This window comes from Notechis scutatus, chromosome Z (assembly GCF_049901735.1).
Source record: "Notechis scutatus isolate UNSWTSFEM ecotype Mainland chromosome Z, rNotScu1.2, whole genome shotgun sequence".
NCBI lineage: Eukaryota > Metazoa > Chordata > Lepidosauria > Squamata > Elapidae > Notechis > Notechis scutatus.
The window spans coordinates 6,875,810-6,899,271 of NC_142025.1; the positions used below are offsets into that span (position 1 = coordinate 6,875,810).

Below are 23,462 nucleotides of genomic sequence, written 5' to 3' on the forward strand. Positions count from 1 at the left end.
TCCTCCTACCATCACTGGTACCACTTTGGCCTTGACTTGCCACACCCTCCCTAGTTCCTCCCTTAGGCCCTGCTATTTTTCCAACTTCCAACTCTCCTTCTTCCTGACGTTGCTATCACTTGGCACCCTCCCCTCTCTTATCTATCACCACCACAGTCCTCTGGTCCTTGTTGGCTACCCTGATGTGGGGTTGATTGGCCAGGACTTGCCTGTCCATCTCGATCTGGAAATCCCACACGATCTTATTCTTCTTATTCTCTATGACCAGTGGTGGTATGCTACCGGTTCAGGCTGGTTCGGCTGAACTGGTAGTTAAAAACAAACAAACAGCCGACGATCAGCTGAGGATCCTGGCGCTGCAGGTCTCGGCTGGTATGGGGAAAGCTGTTAGGCAAAGCATGCCCACCAAGCCATGCCCACCGAACCGGTGATAAAACAATTTGAATCCCACCACTCTCTGCGCCCTTCTGGACTTAGGAGGGTCTGGCCATACACTGCACAGACACCGCCATCTACTTGGTGGTGTCATTCAGGGTACGCTGTTCCTGCCTGCATCTTACTCTCTCAATAAGTATGTTATTGGACTGCCTCTGAGGACTCTCTTTATAGTCTGCATCTTGGATCCTGTCTAGTGTGGTAGACCCCTGGTTCTATGGCTCTGAAGCTTAAGCCTCTAAGCCAGTAGTGGGATTCAACTTTTTTTTTGTACCACTGGTTCTGTGGGCGTGACACCCCAAACACACGCTTCACATGTGCGCAGAAAGTTTGCTATTGGCCTTCTCCTGCAATCCCGCACTCTCCCTGTGTCTTCAAACAGCTGATGCGTGGCAATCCAGCGGTGCCGCGTGAAGCAGCTGAGCTTCAAAACCAGGAAATAAAGGTCAGAATAGAGCCTGGGCAGGCGGGAGGGCCCAGCAGCTGATCGTCGGAGCAAACCGGTTCACTCATAGATTATCCCCGGAGCTACTGATTCAGCCGAATTGGGCCGAACTGGTAGAATACCACCACTGCTCTAAGCCTTTCTGACAGGGTTTCTGCTGACTGGGGAATTCTGGGAGTTGAAGTCCACCTATCTCAAAGCTGCCAAGATTAACAAACACTGCTGTATGAGGGGCAAGGGGGAGAGAGAGGGGGGAGGGAGGGAGGGAGGGAGGGGAGAGAGAGAGAGAGAGAGAGAGAGAGAGAGAGAGAGAGAGAGAGAGAGAGAGAGAGAGAGAGAGATGAAGTGGGGAGTGGGAGGCATCTTGCCACTTCATTTTGAGATTCACATAACTTTTTAAATTACAGGATATCTTTTGAGTTCTCTGTACCACCATCACTTTGCAAATATTTGTCTAAAAATAGGAAAAGCACAGACAAGAAGAAAATTTTCTAGCACTTTAGAAATTGAAATTGTGAAACTGATGAATCATAGAAGCTTAGGGCTGGAAGGGACCTTGGAGGTCTTCTAGTCCAACCCACTGCCCATGTGCAGGAGATGAGCTGCTAGATAGTAGTTTGCTGACCCACGCACTGCACTGAGAAATATAATGCTAGCTGGATTTGTCCCTTATTTGCACTCAGCAGCGAGAATCAAGACACTGAGCAACCCATAAGTAGAACTAACTATGGTTAATAAGGCATCTCACAATTCCAATCTTCTTTCCAACTCATAAGAAACTTTGCGGCTAGTTAAATGGGAGCCACAAGTCAATTTCAGCCCATTTCCAAAAAGCTACACATGGTTGGGTTTGATTAGAACAGAACAGAATAGAATAGAATTCTTTATTGGCCAAGTGTGATTGGGCACACAAGGAATTTATCTTGGTGCAAATGCTCTCAGTGTACATAAAAGAAAAGATACCTTCATCAAGCGTCAAGAATCATCAGGTACAACACTTAATAACAGTCATAGGGTACAATAACCAATCAAATCATTCTAGGAAACTGTCAATATAAATTGTAAGGATACAAGCGACAAAGTTACAGTCATTACAGTCATACGTCACAAGTGGAAGGGCATGGGTGATAAGGAGTGATGAGGAGATTAATAGTAATAGTAGTGCAGACTTTGTAAATAGTTGAACAGTGTTGAGGGAATTATTTGTTTAGCAGAATGATGGCTTTCGGGGGAAAACTGTCCTTATGTCTAGTTGTTCTGGTGTGCAGTGCTCTATAGCGTCGTTTTGAGGGAAGGGGTTGAAACAGTTTATGTCCGGGATGTGAGGGGTCTGTAAATATTTTCACAGCCCTCTTTTTGACTCGTGCAGTATACAGGTTCTAGATTGAAGGTAGGTTGGTAGCATATTTTTTTTCTGCAGTCCTAATTACTCTCTGGAGTCTGTGTCTGTCCTGTTGGGTTGCAGAACCAAACCAGACAGTTATAGAGGTGCAGATGACAGACTCAATGATTCCTCTGTAGAACTGAATCAGCACCTCTTTGGGCAGGATTAGTATTAAGATGGGACACCACTAGGAGATACCAGAATTGTAGGCTAGACTGTGTAGTTTTTTTTTTTAATTCCAAAGAAAATTCCTGGAATATTTTTCTACATTGTTGCTATTAAAAAAAAAGAAACTACTTAGGTGTGTTCATGAAGTCACCAGATGTATATGATAAGAAGGGTCTTTACCATTTTTACCATTATAGATAGTTGGTGCTTAATATTGAGTTGCTTAGCAACTGTTCAAAGTTACAATGGATCTCCTCCTCAGAATTATACCAGATCTCCTTGGAGCGACAGATATCATCCTGTTTTGGGCACTTGGCAACCTGCTCACGCTTAAGGTAGTTTGCAGCATCCCACAGTCAAGTGACCACAGTTTTTGGCACTTTTTTTTTTGCCAGATTTCTGCATTTGCTCCCAATTTTAGGCAAAAATGCCCATTGAGGAAAATGGGTTGCTTTAAGGATTGCAGAATTCACTTAACAATTGCTGAAAAAGAAGGCCAATCAGAGGCAGTCATGCAGTGACCTGCAACGATCGTTCACGTCTTAACAACTGTAATTTCTGGCTCCATTATGATCGTAAATCAAGGATTACCTGTATATGTTTGCAAAGCAGTCAGCAATTCTTGTTTGATCGATAAATATCAATCCTCAAATTTCATCTACTTTTCTTAACACTTGTTTCGTTCTGGGGTTTATGGATTTGAGGAAGCCTAAATTTTGTTAGGGCTGGCTTAGAACCAAACAGATTCTAAGAGATAAGCTGATAATTTGAAGTTGACCTTGTTTCTGTTCTCACCTGGAGGATTGACTTCCTACAATTCTAGCTCTGATGATATTATCCATTCAGTCGTGTCTGACTCTTGACGACTCTATGGACCAAGTCTCTCCACATTTTCTGATCTTGCATTACTTCCTTGAGTTTTTCTATGCTCTGGCTGGCGTCCAGCCACAATGTTCTTGGGAGGCCTGGTTACTTTTTACCACTAGCTCTTCCAAACATAATTGCTTTGTCCAGTGAATTCCCCAGCATGACACGGCCAAAGAGATCGATCAGTTTTGTGATTTTTGCTTTCCACGTTTGGTGTTATGCGCTCCAGTACTTGCTTGTGGTCACATTGGTTGTCTGTTGAGGTAATTCCCCGTTAGGAGAATGAGCGCATACAGGGAGACGTATTTGAGAGAAGTGTTTGAATAATACACACAGAGCACACAGATACACTGTACAGTAAATGTAGGTTTTTACTTCCAGAAAGGTTTAAGTAAAGTCCAAAATAAGCAATCCAAAAGTCATTCACAGGTAAAATCAGTCAGTTTTCATCCAGGGATAATCCAAATATCAAATTCCAGTGTCAAAAACAGTTCAGTATCAGACTTACATTAAATCCAGTAATATCAGTCAATTAGAAGAAATGGAGCAACGGCAATACTTTCCAACAGAAGGAAACAGAGATAATCACTCAGACACACTCTCTTCTGAGACTAAGACTAAGACAAACCAGGTTTCTGGCTCCATCTTATGGCCGTTTGAGAAACCACACCTAATTGCAGTTTTTAGCATGCTCTTAAAGAGACAGTATTAAAATGTCTATCCTGGTTTATATATTTCTAACCCAAATACCTGTTAGGTGACTTATATTCCTAACACTGTCCAAGGAATATACAAGAGCTTTCTCCAGCTGAAGCAAATATATTTTCTTCCTGTCTTGCTTTCTTAAGGTCCAACTTTCACAACCATAGGTAGTTCTAGCAGACATAATTAGCTGGGCCCCAAAGAATGTCTAGTATCTAGTTTATATCTAGTTTAATGAAAAGAATGACTAGGGGGTGACCTGATAGCAGTGCTCCAGTATTTGAGGGGCTGCCACAAAGAAGAGGGAGACAAACTATTCTCAAAAGCATCTGAAGGCAGGACAAGAAACAATGGATGAAAATTCATCAAGTAGAAAAGCAACCTAGAACTAAGGAAGAATGTCCTGACAGTTGGAACAATTAATCAGTGGAACATCTTGCCTTCAGAAGTTGTGGGTACTCCAATGTTTGAGGTTTTTGAGAAGAGATAGGAGAAGCATTTGTCTGAAATGGTATAAGGTCTCCTGCCTGAGCAGGGGGTTGGACTAGAGGACCTCCAAGGTCTCTTCCGACTCTGTCATTCTGAATGAACAATGGAATTTAAGTTTATGCTTATTCTGTATTGGCAGTATGAAGGTTCTTGAACTGTGACTCATTTAAAATTGGGTCACAGAACAAAATACAGACAGGAAATCACATTGTTCTACAATGTATTTTTAGTCCATCACTGTAATAATCCCTGAAAGATCTGCTAAATTCCCACGTGGTGGTGCATTTTCAATCCAAATTTACATTAGCTGAACAGACGTTCCTTTTCTCCTGCGCTTCTAAGAAGATGGAAGGATGTGTGTCTGAATTTCAAAAATCTTAAATTTACAGAAATGGGATCAAATAAACAATTCCCATAATAAGGTGAATGCATTTCAGCAGTGCATTTGGCACAGGTCTTTTTTTAAAAAAACTAAACCTTGACAAGCACATCAAGATGATCAACATGAAGGATTTTCAATGTGGGTGAAAAAGGAGATAAACTGCAGGAAGTAGAAATCGTGAGTTATCAGGAGAGATCTCAATGAACTTTTTTGCCAACAAGGACTATAAAAGAAAATCACCAAGCCTCTAACAGATCCAACAAGATCCATTGTGGTATTTGATGGGTTATTTTGCTTCTCTCAATATGTTAATCTCTAGTTGTTTTAAGACTTCAACTCCAAACTTCCTAACTAATTTTTTTTTTTAGCGTTCCATTTCCTGAGTCTGTGGAAATTGCCAAGATGGATAAATCATGAGTTATTTTCAACTACTCAATGGTCAAAAGAAGTTTATTATTTCCATACCACTTGTACAGCTCTTCAAAACTCTTGAAACTAAGTGAGGTGAAGTTCTCTGGCCTTGAAACACAAAGCACATTCTCAGACAATCAGAACACATTCTGGTTGGCCAGTAGTTTGATTATGTGGCATTAAGATGGTGTCAACTTTTTATGACCACGTAAATAGATTTTCTCCACGATGATCTGTTCCTATTCTGATCCTTCAGATTTTCAAACAAGTGTGTCCATTATCACTTTTACTGAATCCATCCCTCTTGCTGCCAGTCCTTCTCTTCCTTTCTCCCATCATTCCCAGCATTATGGACATCTCAAGGAGTCAAGTGTTTACACGAATTGATTTGTGCCATCTAGTCACTGTCAACTCTTATAACCACATAGATTTTGTTTGTTTGTTTATTAAATTTTTATGCCATCCATCTCCCCACAAGGTGAGTCTAGATAGGTCTTCTCCAAGAGAATCTGTCTCCGGCCTGGTTGGTCTATAAAATTAGGTCTTTGCGTAATGTGTCCAAAATTGATAATTCATACTTCATTTCTAGAGGAAGCATGATGAACTAAGAACATCTGCATGGGAATGGAGATGACAACCATGGCAGAGACAAACGAACCTGCAAGCAGGCCGATATACGCCCCAGATGGTTCTTCCTTGTGAAGAGACTTTAGGACAGTAGGACACTGGGAGGCAAAGGGGTCAGCTACCTTGCTCACAAATGTAGCAGAGCCCTTTAAAGAACATTGGGTTTGCTAAGCTCACTTTGTAATCACTTTTGGAAATTACATGTTTAATCATATTAAAGATCTTCATAAAGACCAGTTTGAAAAGCCATGTGGTGAGTTTAATTTCATTCTTGAACAAAAAAAATTAACCATAAATTTAAGAATCTAAAGAATGGAAATAATCATAATAAAATTAAATAGGACTTTGATCCCTGGAAGTTATAAACAAATTAAGGGTCCAGACAAATTTGGACTACTAAGATTTTTTACTGTATGTTTTGAAAATAATTATGTAAAATAAACAGTTTTTTTTGGAAGAACCAAATTGATTATTGATCTTAAGCTTAACAGAGATTAGAGGCTTTATGATTTCAGAAGTTCAACACTAGAGGGGAACTAAAGAATCCAGGCAGAAAAATTTGGAAAATATTTTTAAAAAGTGTAACTTGTAAAAGTGAAGATTTATAAAATAACATAAAATGTTATCATATTGGAAATATTCCAGGAGATTTTCGAAAAATAGGGCCAGAAATTAGTAGGTACAATGTCAAAAATGGAGTCTGCTTCTATGGATAGATTATACCCAAAAAATGGCTTTCAATATTCTTCACAGACAGTATAACCTCTCTGTCTAAAGTTACATAATATTATTCTGCTCCCTACCGTTTGTTTGTTTTTCATTTCTACACAAAAAGTAGGCTTCCAATCACCAATAAACGTAGCTAGGTTTCTCTAATCAAAGAGGTTGATTTGTCCATTTCAGCAAAATTTGACAACTTCACCAACCATAGTGGCTAATGTTGAACCTTTCCATCTCTGTGCATATAATCATCTCACTGAAGAAGCTAAATCAGCTCTTAAAAAGAGCAAACATTATCTGATCAGGTAAATCCAAAGCTAATTTGAAATTGCAAAATCCTTGTTTGGAAGTGCTACTAGAGGTATTCCTGGATATTGAAGAACCACTTGTGTAGACAGCGATGAACAGAACAAGGGTAGCATTTATTCCACAATAGTTTCAATTACAAAACCAAGGAATGTTCCACACAACTATGGGTCCAGTTTCTTTCACTCTCCAATATGCTCTTCATTTAAATCATTACTGATAGATTCTCTTCGAAGATACTATTTTGATTTATTCAGCACCTTCTGCTCAAGTTCCAGGTATCTTTTAAGTAAAGGTTGGTAGATCTAAAAGAGAAAGAAAATACTATGAGCTAACAATGGCTATTAATATTGTGTCGGATTCCATTCTCATAACCGGATACATATTGTTGGGGCCAATAGGCTGACTCTGTAAACCACTTAAAGAGGGCTGTAAAAGGACTATGAAGCGGTATATAAATCTAAGTGCTGTTGCTATTGCTATTACTGATACTGTTTATAAAATTTTGAAATATTGTTTGACCTTTTCAACAAGAAGCTGTAGTAATGTCCTGGATACACGCAACAGGAATTGTCCTACCAACTCATCCTTTCATGTGATAATATAAAGTCCAAAGAAGAAATCACAGACAGCACAACAGCTCAGAATTTATTCCCTAAGACTGAATTTATTCCCTCTGCAATATTTATCCTAAATTTCACAGATGGAACTACTTTTAAAAAAAGTATTTCATTTGTCAAACAAAAAAGCTAGTAGACATATGAAGATAGTGCAAAAAAGGTTCTGTAGTGCAAAAAAGTTCAACCTGCAATGCAATACAGGTACAGAGGTTGACATATAAAATGATCTACTAAACCAAAGTTTCAGTTTTGGAAAAGAGAGGAAGATGCATTTTTGTTCATAAACAGTTGGCCATTTGGGAATACAAGTTCTCTCCGCAATCCATCCATCATAACTGAAGATACAACTTGAATTCTGGCCTGAGAAAACTATTAAAGAGCCAGAATGTATTCCCATTTTCAGCCATCCATACAAGATAAAGGAAAAATTAGATTCTTTTCCCCCTTGTAAAAAATTTGGGAGAAAATGACATTATGCAGTTCAATGTACATTATATGTTAGATTGCCACAATTTAGAAGTGGGACCTCCAAACTGGTGGACTTCAGGTCCCAGAATTCCTCAACCAGCATGGCTGGCTGAGGTATTCTGGGAGTTGAAGTCCAGTCTTACAATTGCCAAGTTTGGAAATCTCTGATTTAAAACCATGGGATCATTATGTTAGGAGGAGGTCTTTTGGTCCAGGCCTCTGCAGAGGGATTTTCACATCATCTTGGACAAATGATTCTTCAATTATTATTTTTCTTGAAAATTTCCAATAATGAAATGCCCACAAGTTAAGGAAGCAGGCTATTCAACGCTTAGTAACCACTCCCAGTTAAGATGTTTGCCCTTATTTCAAGTCTGAATCTCCCACAAAAGAGATTCTACCCTCTGATCTTGTCTTCTATCAGAAATTCTGGAGTTAGTAGCATGGGCAAAGTTACAGAAGCTAATTGAAAAACAAAAAACTCGCCTTTGCCCAAAATTGGAAATGTGGAAAGAGAATGGAATGGAATGGAATGGAATGGAATGGAATGGAATAGAATAGAATAGAATAGAATAGAATAGAATAGAATAGAATAGAATAGAATAGAGGAATGGAATGGAATGGAATGGAATGGAATAGAATAGAATAGAATAGAATAGAATAGAATAGAATAGAATAGAATAGAATAGAATAGAATAGAATAGAATAGAATAGAATACTTTATTGGCCAAGTGTGATTGGACACACAAGGAATTTGTCTTGGTATAAATACTCTCAGTATACATAAAGAAGGGTACATTCATTAAGAATCAAGAATCATAATGTACAACACTTATAATCATAGGGTACAATCAACGATCAAATCATACTAGGAAACAGTCAAGTGGGAGGGGATGGGTGATAAGGAGTGGTGAGAAGATTAACAGTAATAGTAGTGTACACTTTGTAAATAGTTGAACAGTGTTGAGGGGATTATTTGTGTAGCAGAGTGATGGCGTTTGGGAAAAAACTGTTCTTGTGTCTAGTTGTTCTAGTGTGCAGTGCTCTATAGTGTCGTTTTGAGGGAAGGAGTTGAAACAGTTTATGTCCAGGATGTGAGGGGTCTGTAAATATTTTCACAGCCCTCTTTTTGACTCGTGCAGTATACAGGTCCTCAATTGAAGGCAGGTGGGTAGTAATTGTTTTTTCTGCAGTCCTAATTATCCTCTGAAGTCTGTGTCTGTCCTGTTGGGTTGCAGAACCAAACCAGACAGTTATAGAGACAGTTATGTGGGTTGCACATGAGAGACTCAATAATTCCTCTTTAGAACTGTATCAGCAGCTCCTTGGGCAGTTTGAGCTTTCTGAGTTGGCGCAGAAAGAACATTCTTTGTTGTGTTTTTTTTAATGACGTTTTTGATGTTGGGTGTCCATTTTAAGTCATGTGATATAGTAGAACCTAGAAATTTGAAGGTCTCTACTGTTGATACTGTGTTGTCTAGTATTGTAAGAGGTGGTAGTATAGGAGGATTTCTTCTAAAGTCTACCACCAAATATCCCCCCCTCCAACTTTATGATTATAAAGAAAACCTTGGAATGTGCAGAAATGGACAGGTTGTCAATGGAACTTAAAAACAAAGAGTCAGAGTACTATGAAATCTGGAATTTATGGTTGAAAGGTAGACATGAAATGATTAAAAGAAAGATAAATAAGAAGGTATGATGAAAACTGCCTTGTGAACATCCTACCTTGCTAAATACCAAGGCCCTTCTTCCTTGATTTCCTGGAATTGATGGTGGACCAGCCTTGGTTTTGGAGTACACTGTTTGCTCTTGGGATGGATTCCAGACAGGTTCAGGAGTTCATGGCCACCATAGGATTATCTCAAATAAGAGATTCCTCTCCTTTATACCAGAGGTCTCCAAACTTGACAACTTTAAGGCTTGTGGACTTCAACCATGGCTGCAGAATTCTGGGAGTTGAAGTCCACGAGTCTTAAAGTTGCCACGTTTGGGGATCCCTGCATTATACAAAGGCCATCCACTCAGTCACTTATGCCCTGGGCGTCTCTCGTTTGGATTAGTGCAATGCGCTCTACATGGGGCTACCCTTGAAGAGTATTCAGAAGCTACAGCTAGTTCAGAATGCAACAACAGTTCTGGAGGCCCCTAGGATGGCCCATGTAATAACACCATTATGTGAGATGCGCTAGTTGTTGTGCTTCCAGATCCAGTTCAAGGTGTTGGTGATACCTTCAGGGCGCTTTAAGACGTGAGTCCAGGATATCCGAGGAACCGTTTTGTTCCAATGGGATCAGCCCATCCCACTTATCCCGCTGCAAACCTGTTGGCCAATGAATTTTGGCTGGTGGGGTCTAGGAGAAAAGTCTTTTCTGTCACAGCCCCCAGGCTTTAAAATATCTTCTTGCTGGAGGTGAGATCTGTACCCACTAGTGGTGGGATTCAAATAATTTAACAACCGGTTCTCTGCCCTAATGACCGGCTGGGAGGGCGTGGGTGGGTGGGCGTGGCCAGGGGATGTGACAGCACTCAGCCTCCTGTAGCACTCTGCCAGTCAAAATGGGGCACGGGGGTTAATTACAAAATGAGGCCTTTGCTTTGTGACATCCAGATCCAGCGAGCAAGGGGTGTGAACTGCACAGAAAATACACTTTCGTTTGGTTATGAAGAAATATCCCCAAAGTCAGATGTACACTAAATGTAGACTGACTTTTAGCTACACATCTTCCCAGCAAACAGCAAATTTTGAAGCTCCAGGTGAAGAGGATTCATTTTAGGATGAGTAACCACAGTTTGCATGTTGGAGGTTCCTAAAGGAATGCTGGAAAACTCTGTATTTTAAAGAACCTTTGAGGGAGGGGTGCAGAATAGCCCTTCTCTGCCTGAGGCTGTAGAGACCTGGCAACAATCAAAACACTTTTTGTGAAGCAACTGATCAACACTGACAAGGTAAGCCACTAGTATGTGAAAATAACAGCAAACTCCACTCCCTTCTAATACTGATGATGTTATCTAGTTGGGTAATGAAACATCTGCAAGAAAACCATCAAGCTCAGAGAGCACCAAGGACCCCACAGTTCAATCTTGAGCTATAAATATTCTTTTCTATTGATAAACACCTTTTGGTTAGAGGGACTCGGAGCCTGCGTTATATGAGACGTCTCCCAGTGGATTTCATTCTAAATTTTGATATAATTTCTGTAAATAAGGAATGTAGAATTATAATGGCCGAGTATTTGATCCTTCATACATCAAAAAATACGAAGCTAAGGGATAAACAAATAAAAAAACAGATTTGAAAAAAAGAAAAGGCTCAGGAAAGAAAAAGAGTGAAAGTGTAGGAAAGAAAGAGGAAAAGAAGGAAAACTGAAAAAGAATGACTTCCAACTATCCTTGGTGCAGGTATAAGTAAAAGAAAATTTCCAACTCTTACTTTAAGAGTAACATTTGTCTACATTATTTCCATAATCCCATATCTAATCATCAAAGCCCAGATCAACTTTTAATTTCAGTTTCTCACAAAAAGTCCAGTAATGGTTCCTATCGCTTTAATCACTTATTTGTTAAGGAAATCACAACTGATTTATTTAATTGCACCAAACTCTCAATAAAACAGGAATGGAAAATCCTAAGCTCTAGTGTAGACCCATGCTTCTCAACTTTGGCAACTTTTAGGTGCATGGACTTCAATTCCCAGAATTCCCCAGGCAGCATGAAGTTTGCCCATCTTAAACTGGCCAAGACTGAAAAACGCTGATCCGCAGAGAGAGATTTTCCCATTCCTCTTATACTGGTTCCTACTTACTTATGAGCAATCTTAATGCAAAATCCCCATTTCCAACTCAACTTACAGCAGGGGTTTTGGGCCTGGAAGGCCTCCTGCACCAACCTGGAAGCCAAAACGGGGCGCGCAGGGGGGCTCCTGGGACGGGCGGGCAGGTGAGGCCAGCCAGAGGTGGGATTGGTTTTCCGAACTGGGCAAAAAGTTAACAAACCAATTCGCCCACCCCTCTGGTCTTCTGGAAGGACCTTAAATCCTGGCTCTGCTAGTTGGGTTGGGCCCCAATGGGCTACGCTAGGTTGGGGGTGATTGGTGCAATGAAAGAGAAGGTACCGCCCCACTCTGCATGAGATCTTGAGGGTTTTTTGGCCTTTATTTAACTTATGGAATGTTAGATTGTTGTTATAATTTTAAATTGCTTTATATTTTATTTTTATTGTATTGTAAGCCGCTCAGAGTCACTTTGGATAGTGAGATGGGTGGCACATAAATTTAATAGTACATACATAAATAAAAAATCATGCATGAGCAGATGATAGCTGATCTGAAATTAGAAGACAAGAAGTAGAGCTCTTTGTGGTGCCCGGATTGTGCCCTGGTCGCTTTGAGAATTAATGTTATTGACAGCTTCAAGGTGGAAGGTCCAATTAGGCTGATTCAGGATGTTTGCAGCTGATGGTAACCTGATGTTTCCCTATAATGAAAACTACTATAATGAAAACTACTTTTGTCGGTGCTGCAACAACCCGCAACAATTTTCCAACTACAAATTCAAAGTTCTGGTTTAGCCTATCAATATAGGTTAAATTCTGCTTCATGTAAAACAGACCAGATCAGATTGTTTTGGCCAGAGCGAGCTGCTGAAATTCCCTGTAAATCAGAGAGTCTTAAACCTGGTGTTTTTCATGATACTTCTACTCTATTTCTATACCTTCTCTCCAGAAATCTGAATGATGCTTACCATTGTAACCCTGTGGAGAGCTGGATTATTTTGTGCGGCTTTAAAGAATGAAGACTGGCGCGATTGAATTAGGTCTGTGTCAAGGGTGAAGAAGATTTGAGTGTTTCTCCAGTTAATCCCCCCACCCTCCCCAATTGTATGGGAGTTATAGTCAAACTCCATAAACTATCAAGAGTCTTTGAAGACCCAGCAATACAGAAATAATGGAAACTGAATACAAGTGTAGTGCAGTGTCTATGGAGATTCTCAATTATCCAGGTCATGGTTGTCCCAAAGGTGATCACTGGACTTTCTGTTTTCAGAAGTTTCTTAGATGAGAAGCGAAATGTTTTCAAGAATGTCCAGTTGTCTTTTGAAACGGCCCTTTGGGACAGTGTGATGCTGGAGTTGTTGGGTTAAGAGTGGGGGACATACGGAGTTTAACTCATCTTTAACTCATGAATTAAAAGTGGGACATAAATCTCATACAGGTAGTCCTTGACTTACAACCATTTGTTTCATGTCCATTTGAAGCTACAAGGCACTGAAAAAAGTTGACTTAAGACCAGCCCTTCTATTTAACCCACCATTGCAGCATCCCCAATGATGATGTGGCCAAAATGTAGGCGTTTGGCAACCAGCATATAATTTACAATGGTTGCAGGGTCCTAGGGCCATGGGAACTCCACTTATGACCTTCCCAGCTGGCTCCCAACAAGCAAAGTCAATTCGCTTAACGGCTACCTGATTCACTTAACAACTGAAGTGATTCGCTTAAAAAGGGTTTTAAAATTGGGTGCCACTCACTTAATAATGGCCTTGAAGTTTTGGTCCAAACTATGGTCGTAAGTCAAGGACTACACATGTAATGAATAAATGAATGCTCCCCCAACTTAGAAAACTAGACCTGCAGCTAGACAATGCAACGAGGGTGTCAACTCACAAAATATTTCTCTGGCCTTTTTAGAGTTGCCAACAGAAAGGGACGGGGGAGCAGTGGGTAACTTGCATTCCATAAATGTTTTCAAAGATAGTAACTAGGTGACCGAAGTTTCAGCTGAGCAAAATTCTAACTGGAGAACATGATTGATGACTCTGGGCTATGGATGTGTCCTATTGGAGAATATGAATTACAATACACCCAGGGAGTGGAGGGAAACCAGAGTCAAGAGTGACAATGAATTATGTGTCTCAGAGTCGGCTACACCCAGGCAGTGCCGGACATGTTAACTCCCAATAAATCCTTTTGAAGTTTTGAAAGTTTGGCTCAAGACTCATGATTTAAATAGGGTAACTCCCGGAATCCTGACAGAGGGAACTTTTTCTCACCGGAAAGGGAGTTTCATACAAATGCAGGTAGTCCTTGACTTACAACAGTTCCTTTAGTGACCAAAGTTACAACGGTACCGAAAAATATGACTTAGGAATCAATTTTCCACACTTACGACCATTGTGGCATCCATGATCAAAATTCAGAGGTTTTGCATCTGACTTATTTTATGATGGCTTGCAGTGTCCCGGGGTCACACGACGTAATCCCCTATTGCAGCCTTCCAACGATCAAAGTCAATGTGGAAGTCAGATTCACTTAACAACCCAGGTGACTAACTTAACCACTGCAATGATTCGCTTAACAACTTGTGGCAAGGAAAGTCATAAAATGTAATAACTGCAGGGATTCACTTCAGAACTTCAGGAAGAAAGATCGTAAAATGGGGGCAAAACTCCCTCAACAAATGTCTCCCTTAACACCACAAATTTTGGGCTCCACTGTGGTCATAGGTCGAGGACTACCTGCAGAGTTCATCAAACTCCTCAGCATCTCCTCATTGTCCATGGCAGACCAAGCCTGGAATTTGACTTGCGTAACAAGAGATGTGTTCAGCCGTAGTTCTCCTGCGGGACGGCTAAGAGGCGGGCGTGTGGTAGGGTGGACTCTTGCTGGAAAAGGCAATGAACTCAGCTTGACTTTTGCTGAGACAAATGAGACCGGCGGTGAAGTATTTTGTACATTAACAGGGAAGATAAAATGTTTCCACTGGCCTTACATTAGCAATTCTTTTACAGCTCCATTTTAATGCTTAACTCAGTCAGTTTCTATGGAGATGTGAGCGTGGACTTTCGCTCTGGTCACCTTGCTCTGTGCATCAGCCACTTGTTACAGCGAGACACATTATGGTGGCAGAGGACTTTAAGCCAAGCATACAGTCTGGAGATGATGCAGGAATCTGGGTAACCTTTGGAGGAAATGCACCATCGTCCCACTCACTGTGGCTTCGAAAGCTCTTCAGACTGCGCCTGTGCCCCCCCCCCAACTCACCCGCTCCAGCACTTTGCAAAACCCCATTAGGGCCAACTCAATACTCAGAAAGAGACAAGAAACTTCTGCAGTGAGCGGAGAGGAAATTTACCCGTTGCATAACCAGAAGGCGGCCTTCAACTTAACAATCATCCGATCAGAGACCATTAAGTAACCATGGTGCTGAAAAAAAATGTTATTTACAAAACGGTCCTCACATCGAAAACCCTCAGCATTCAGAATTTGGGCACTTGGCAACTGTATTTAATGATGGTTGGTGGCATCCCAGGGTTACTTGGTTTCCATTTGGGAGAACTTCTGACAAGCAAAGTCAATTGGGGAAGCTGGGTTTGCTTAATAAGTCCACGGCTTGCTTAATGACTTCAATGACTAACTTGAAAACCTTGGTGAAAAAAGTTGTTAAATTGGGTGTGTGCTTAAATGACTGCCTTGCTTAGTAATGCAGGTGCCAACTGGGGTCCTCAATTGAGGGTACTACCTGTAGTACAAGGTGAGCAGCGAGTGGGAAGCCAACAGGGTCACAGCGCATGTCTTGGGCAGAGTTCAGAGTGGCACAGTGGTTAGAAGGCAGAATTGCAGGCAAACTCTGCCGACTGCCAGCAGTTCAATTCTGATCGGCTCCAGGTTGACTCAGCCTTCCATCCTTCTGAGGTTGGCAAAATGCTGGCTCTGCACACTGCTCAGAGACTGCTGTAAAGTACTGTGAAGCGGTATATAAGTCTAAATGCTGTTGCTATCTTGGTTTAAGCCAGAGCTGGTAACTATTAGGTTCCCTTCACATGGGGTGATTCTCAAACTGTTTTAGGAGTGTTTTTGAGGGCCATTTGCACCAAGATGCTGGGGAGGATCCATAGGGATAGTCCAAAAAGTTAACATAGCAGCCACAACTAAGCAATGAAAAATGTGTCCCATGTTTACAGTACATATCTCATACACAGACTGCACAGTTACAGCTGCTATCTTGACTTTTGTGAATTTATGTGAGAAGAGTCTGTCCCAAATATGCCAGATCCTATCCTGGGATATATATCCTCTGGTGTACCTGAGTCTCAAATTGCCCCCAACCAATGAAATAGTTTTATTTAAGGCAGGTAATTAAGTTGCCACCAACAACTGCTTAAAAAATGTAGGTGACAATCTATATGAGGCAAAACAGGAGATTCCTTATCCCAATAACACCAGTTTTTCCTTTTCCTCAGGTCTATTGGGTTCAATTGTCAAAACCAGCAATATTTTAGAGAAAAGAGAGAGAGGGAGGGAGGGAGGGAGAGAGAAGGAAGAAAGGAAGACAGAAATGGGGAGGGAGGGAGGAGAGGGAGGAAGGAAGGAAGGAAGGAAAAGGAAGGAAGGAAGGAAGGAAAAGGAAGGAAGGAAGGAAGGAAGGAAGGAAGGAAGGAAGGAAGGAAAGAAAGAAAAGGAAGAAAGGAAGGAAAAGGAAGGAAGGAAGGAAGGAAGGAAGGAAGGAAGGAAGGAAGGAAGGAAGGAAGGAAGGAAGGAAAAGGAAGGAAGGAAAGAAAAGGAAGGAAGGAAGGAAAAGGAAGGAAGGAAGGAAAGAAAAGGAAGGAAGGAAGCAAGGAAGGAAAGAACAGGAAGGAAAAGGAAGGAAGGAAGGAAGGGAAAGGAAGGAAGCAAGGAAGGAAGGAAAAGGAAGGAAGGAGAAGGAAGGAAGGAAGGAAGGAAGGAAGGAAGGAAGGAAGGAAGGAAGGAAGGAAGGAAGGAAGGAAGGAGAAGGAAGGAAGGAAGGAAGGAAGGAAGGAAGGAAGGAAGGAAGGAAGGAAGGAAGGAAGGAAGGAAGGAAAAGGAAGGAAGGAAGGAAGGACTGAAGAATGGGAACTTCAGGCCATAGAAACCTAAACAAAAGCATCACTGAAAAGACATAAATTGCAATACTGAAACTTTTCTTGCCAACTTTAATGCACTGGATTCATTCTTCCCAAGTTTTCTGGCATGTGAGGCCTGAGTCCCTTGACCCAGTCAGACTAAAACAGTTGCTGAGAAGAGTTCCTTGTCTGACTTTTGACCAAGATGGTCCACACTCAGAATCAATGGTCAATTTCACTGCTTCTGAATTCTATCCTCTGCTGACCATTTGGGGGTGAGGACGAGGGGGAAGCGGGGAGGGTGTTTATATTTCTGAAGACGGTGGCCCAGCTGGTCACTCACTTAAGAGTCATCAGTTAGCCTACCGACCCTGGGGTCACATTCCTCCAAACACAATTGCTGAGAAGAGATAACACATTTTTCTGCCAAGCTGAGGAGAGAAAAATAAGTAAAATGTAGCAGAAGGCCAGAAAAGTAAAGTGTAGCAGAAAAACCAGAAAAGAGGAAGTTTGAGGGGCTGCCACAAAAAAAAAAGGGGGGGTCAACTCAGAGGTGGGTATTCAGCAGGTTCTGACAGGTTCTGGTGAACCGGTAGCGGAAATTTTGAGTAGTTCAGAGAACCGGCCAATCCCGCCTCTGACTGGCCCCGCGCGCATCCATTCTCTGCCGTCCCAGCTGATCGGCTGGGACTTCTTTGGTTGCCCTGCACAGGAGAACGGAACTGGAAAGCAGGTCGGTGAGGTGGGGAGGGAATGGGGATTTTGCAGTATCCTTCCCCAGCCACGCCCACCAAGCCACGCCCACCAAGCCACACCCACAGAACCGGTAGTAAAAAAATTGGAATCCCACCACTGGGTCAACTTATTCTCCGAAGCACCAGAAGGCAGGACAAGAAGCAATGGATGGAAACTCATCAAGGAGAGAAGCCACCTAGAAATTTCCTGACCGTGAGGACAATTAACCAGTGGAACAGCTTGCCTCCAGAAGTTGTGGGTGCCCCATAAATGAAAGCTTTCAAGAAGAGACTAGACATCCATTTGTCTAAAAGGGTATATGATCTCCTGCTTCAGCAGGAGGTTGGACTGGAAGACCTCCAAGGTCCCTTCCAACTCCAACATGTTCTAAGTACAGGTAGTTCTTGAATTACAACCACAATTGGGATCAGCAATTTTCTTACTAACCAAGAGGGTTTCTAAGTATCTTGTGCCTGATTTTACTACTTTTTCCCCCAGGGTTGTTAAGCAAATCAATTCAGTTGTTAAGTGAAACACATGGCTGTTAAGTGAATTTGTCTTCCTCCATTGACACTGTGGGTCAGAAATTGGCTGGAAAGGTGACAAATGGCATTCAAATAATCCCAGGATGCTGGGATTACTATCAAAGGACTATAAATACATATCATTTGACAAACACCTGAGTTTTGTTCACGTGACCATAGGGATGCTGCAATGGTCATAAATTTGAGGACTGAGTGTCAGTCACTTTTTTAGTGCTGTTGTAACTTTGAACAGTCACTAAATGAAGACTACCTGAATCAGCCCTACAAGATGGTTGTATATATGAGATGGGCAGTTATATAATGTTGATAAAGAAAGAATTTCCACATATAGGTCAGCACTGTTTTCAAACTTAACAGCTGTGGTTTAACAGAATCTTGCAAATCTGAATGTATTTCTCTCTTCCTCTCCTTATCTTGTATGAATTTATGGAGAAGTTTGCCTGAGACATTTTTTTAAGGTACTTCCTTAGACCCACTTCAAGCGCCACTTGTTTAACCCCTGCCTTGAGAGTGTCAATTATGGCCTCTCCTTCTTCCCATTAAGGGAAGAAATAGGAAAAGGGACAGAGGGTGGGAGTAGGGGCAAAGAAGGAACAAGAAAACAGAAAGGGGCAAAGTTAGGGAAAAAAAGGGGTAGAGGAGAAGGGGGAGGGGGAGGAGGAGAAGGAGAAGGAGAAGAAGAGGAGAGAGAGCAGCAGAAAGAAGAGGAAGGAGAAGGAAAAAATAGGAAAAAAGGAGGAAAAACGGAGGAGAAGGAAAAGAAAGAGAAGGAAAGAAATGCATCTCTCTGTGTCCCCAGAAATAAAAAAAAAAGAAGGGATTCCATGAAATCCTGGACTCATTTGCACACAAGACGTGACTGTATTCAGTTTGCATCATCCGCCACCATGGTCCTTGCACAGTTTCTCAATGGGGCTTTGTCCCTCCATCGCCAAAATTTATTTTTATTTATTTATTTCATTTATTTGATTTGTCAATCGCTTACAAGATAATAGGTATAAGTATAAACATGAGTAAGAATACCGGAAATAGGTATGAATAAATGGGGGCAATAGGAAAGGGCCGGTAGACACAATGGTGCATTTATGCACACCCCTTACAGACCTCTTGGGTCGCCCCCTGTGCCGCATGGCAGGGCCGGAGAAGGAAACGTGGCACTCGTGGCGGTTGCGGTGGGGAGAGGGAAGGCTGGGGTGTCTTTCCCCACTTGCCCCCGAGATCTCCCTGGGACGGTCGCTCACAATCCCACCAGAGAAAACTCGCACCCTTGGAGAGGCGGGTGAACGCCGGATGGAGAGCCCTGGCCCGGGACGGCCAGTGCACAAGAGGGGGACACTGACTCCCATAAAATGGAGACCCAGAAGGCTCTATCCTAACAAACCTTCCCATCCTTTCAGCTGAGCAGAACATCTTATTTTCCTTGGAGATATATATATATATATATATGTTGCAACAAGCAAACTACCGAACAAGCACTTATGGCTACATTAAGAGCATCAATATGTCAGGCAAAAATAGCTCTTTTATTTACTGAAATATCTACAGTCAAGCCTCACTAATTCTCACTTTGATTATCTGCAGCCTTGATAAAGTCAGCTTGCTCTGTTCCAACTGAGATTTAATAGAATGGCCTCCCCTATAGCGGAAAGCAAATTTGCTGCCAAAATTGCAAGCTCTGTGTTCCTTCTTGGCTGCAAATCTTATTAGTAGCATTATTGTTTTTACAACTGAAAAAGGAGAGAGAGAGAAAAGAGAAGGAGCTTATTATGACACCTTTATATATGGGCATACGCAGAGACACTGGGGTGATCCACTGGGTTTTAAATTAAAAGTGTCAGATGAAACGAACAGCTACATTTAAGGCTACAGCGCTTTTGACTTTTATTGGACTTGACTGCTTTACTTGCTAATTTGCAAAATTCAAGCCTCTGTTGCAATGGATACCCCAGCCATTAGCATGAATAACTGATGCTTGGCTTTGGTTCCAAAAATCCATGCAAACGTGGGAAGAAAATAAAGCTCTTTTTTGTTGGTGGTGGTGTTAAATCTTCTGTAAGCATTCACCTCTTCTGGTGTGGCAGAGTGCCCTGGGGGCAGGGTTTAAAACAATCCCACCTGACACCTGCACATGATCAAAGCCCGCCCCCTTTTTAACATGAATCGAGGCAGGTTTAAAACCCTCTGGTCACATAGCTGCCACTGACATTTTGATGGGTTTTTTTTTTTACCTCCCCAGCCAAACCACCACATTATGGCCTAATGCTATAGGTTCCATGATGTAGCTTAAAATTCAATATTCAAATGCTTGAAAGGTTGTCCCAGGAAGAGGATAGTGAATCGATTATCTATACTGTCTGATGACCTAGAACTAGAGAGTGAAACCTTTACATGGGGAGGTTTGGAATAAGGAGGAAAATCCCAACTGCGAGAGCTATTAATCAGTAGAAAAAATTGTCCCTTGCAGTTATCAATGTCCATCACTGAAGTTTTCAATGCAAAGTATGGAGAGATATGAGAACCTTGATGGAAACTAGATTAAAAGGTCTCCAAGAAATGCCAACAAGCTGACGGTATCTTCTACCACATGTGGTGGTTATGCCCCGAGACCAGGACTTATTGGACCAAAATTAAAGATTGGATGCAGGAAATTATAGGATATCAAATTGAACCTAAAACAGAATTCTTCCTATTGGGAATAATCAAAGACCAGTACCCCAAAAGGATAAAATATATTATTTTACATATTCTAACAGCATCTAGGATAGCTTTTGCACAAATGTGGAAAGGACCTAATACTCCAACAGAGGATTTAGTCCTACAAAAAATTATAGAATGTGTGGAAATAGACATGCTTACATTAAAAATGAAAGAAAAGGAGGATTCCGATTACTACTCAATTTGGCACAAATGGTACGAATGGTTAGAAAATAGAGATAAGAAATAAGAAGTGAAAATTAACCAGAAAAGTCCTTAAAAGAATGATGCGTAGATATGTAAATATGTAAAATATACAAGTATATAAATTAGTAATAATTATAGATAGAGATAACAGTTATTGGTTGATATATGTAAAATATTGTAGAAAGTATAAGATAATAATATTTGTAGATGTCAAAACGCTGTTAAAACCGTGAATATGATTTGTATTGGTGGAAAACACAATAAAAATTTAATTAAAATAAAATAAAATAAAAGGTCTCCAAGATTCCACCTCTGTGAAAATAGGAAAATTAGTTCCATATGTGAGGGATGCACCTAACTGTGTTTCCCCGAAAATAAGACCCAGCCAAAAAATAAGCCCTAGCATGATTTTTCAGGATGCTCATAATATAAGCCCTACCCCCAAAATAACTCCGTTTTTGTATGTAAAATAGTCTTGCTGCTGTCAACATATATAGTAACAATGGAACTTTCTCTGAGTCTTTTTCCATTAGGCCCAAAAGGAAAGTTTCTGGTTTCATCTTTATCTTCATTTTCAAAATTTTCTGCATTACAATATGAATCATATTCCAATTTTTTTAATCACATGTCCACCATAGATGATAGAAAGTCCCTTCTTTACTTTTGCACTTCCAACATTCATTTGACGCACCTTTATATATATTAAATAAGTTATCTGGTGTTAAATATCAGTAATAAATCATATTATAAACATTTTCTTTTAAATTATAATTTAATTTACATTTTAAACCCTTAGTCCATATATTTTTCCATTGTTCAAGCATCATATTATATCCAAAATTCCTTGCCCACTGAATCATACAATGGACGAATGGCTGCAGAAGCTGATGGAGTTGGCTGAAATCTGAACTTTGTGCTTGAAGTGAAAAAGAATGAAACTTTGAATTTGAGTTTTACTGATTATAGACTGATGGATCCTTATACAAATGGCTAGTTTATATTATGAAAAAAACAAAAAGTTGTGATTTGATGTTAACGCCTTATTTTACCGCAACAGAGAGAGTTGAAAGTCAATGCTTCTTTTTCTTTTTTCCTAATTCTTCCTTACCCTTCTTCCCTGCTTCCTCCCCATTATTTTCCTATTTTCTTTCCTATTTTGTATTTTATTTTATCTTATAACTCAATAAAAACGTTAATAGGAAAAAATCAATCCTAATTAAAATTGTCAGCCAGACACTTTCTGCACAGCCTGTACTTCCCCCAAAATAAGACCAAGCCAGAATATAAGCTCTAATGTATCTTTTGGAGCAAAAATTAATATAATACCTGGTCTTATTTTCAAGGAAACACAGTACAGCCTCTACTTAGGATTACAATTGAGCCAGAAATTTCCACTGCTAAGCAAGGCAGCTCTTAAGTGAATTTTGCCCCATTTTACGATCTTTTTAGTCAGTTTTTAAGCAAATCTCCGCAGTTGTTAAGTGAACCATGCAGTCATTAAGCAAATCTGGCTTTCTGCATTGATTTTGCTTGTTAAAGGTCGGGTAGGAAATGCTGATCACTTGGCCATGGGGATGCTGCAATGGTTACTAGTATGAAAACTAGTAAGTCACTTCTTTTAGTTCCATTGTAACTTCAAACAGCCACTAAACAAATAGGCTATTGGTACTCGTTTGCTGAGTTCTTTTGATTGCTCAGAAGTTGGAAAGAAGACTAAGCAGATATAAGATGAACGAGAAGGGAGGAAGGGCAGGAATTTAAAGCTTTAGCCCTACTCGCATTTCGCATTAACCAAGTTGGCATTCACATCTGAACAAACAAGAAAATTATTGTGCTTGTTAAAGTTGTTAGGCCATTTTGAAGGCCCTGTGACTTGCGTGCATGTGTATGTACGTGCACCTTTTGGCTTAATTAACCAACAAGCCAAGCATCTCCAGCTTTAATAGATTGCTAAACTACTCCAGCATTTTAATGTGGCCATAATGGCTTCTTACTGTCTGTTAGCACATACTTAGTGTTATAAAATCTCCCGAGTTATTTCTGTCATGCTCTGGATTAATCTTCCTTTTCTAAAAGAAATACTTCCAAATCTTCCTTTCTCTTCTCTTAATGGGGTGGGGGAGGGGGGGACCACAGAGAGTGAGAACTTCAACAGATTTCCTGGAACAAAATGCAGAAAACTTCATGGGCTCAGCTGGCCATTCCAACCTCGCCTAGATGGATAATGAGCAAAAGTTAATTACCATCCGATGGCCTTTTTAAACACCCTATTCATTTCCAGCTGATGGGAAGAAGGATCAGCTGCTTCGGGCCAGCTCTTCCAAACCTACATCATCGTCATCATGATAAATGTGGGCCTTCAGCAAGAATCCCAGTCACAAAAGAGCAGGAATCTC

General features: G+C 40.8%; 1 protein-coding gene across 4 annotated transcripts in view; it reads right to left on the reverse strand.

The window, feature by feature from the left end:
* Positions 1-3,652: 3,652 nt before the first annotated feature.
* Positions 3,653-23,462, reverse strand: part of XYLB (xylulokinase) — a 169,296-nt gene continuing 149,486 nt past the window's right edge. For all 4 annotated transcript variants that reach the window (XR_015746053.1, XM_026678933.2, XM_087947854.1 and 1 more), the window contains one exon: positions 3,653-7,241. Coding sequence is in view for 3 of the 4 variants with exons in the window: in XM_026678933.2 (XP_026534718.1) it covers positions 7,176-7,241 (66 nt within the window). In the remaining variant the exon portion in view is untranslated. The remainder of the gene's footprint in view (positions 7,242-23,462) is intronic.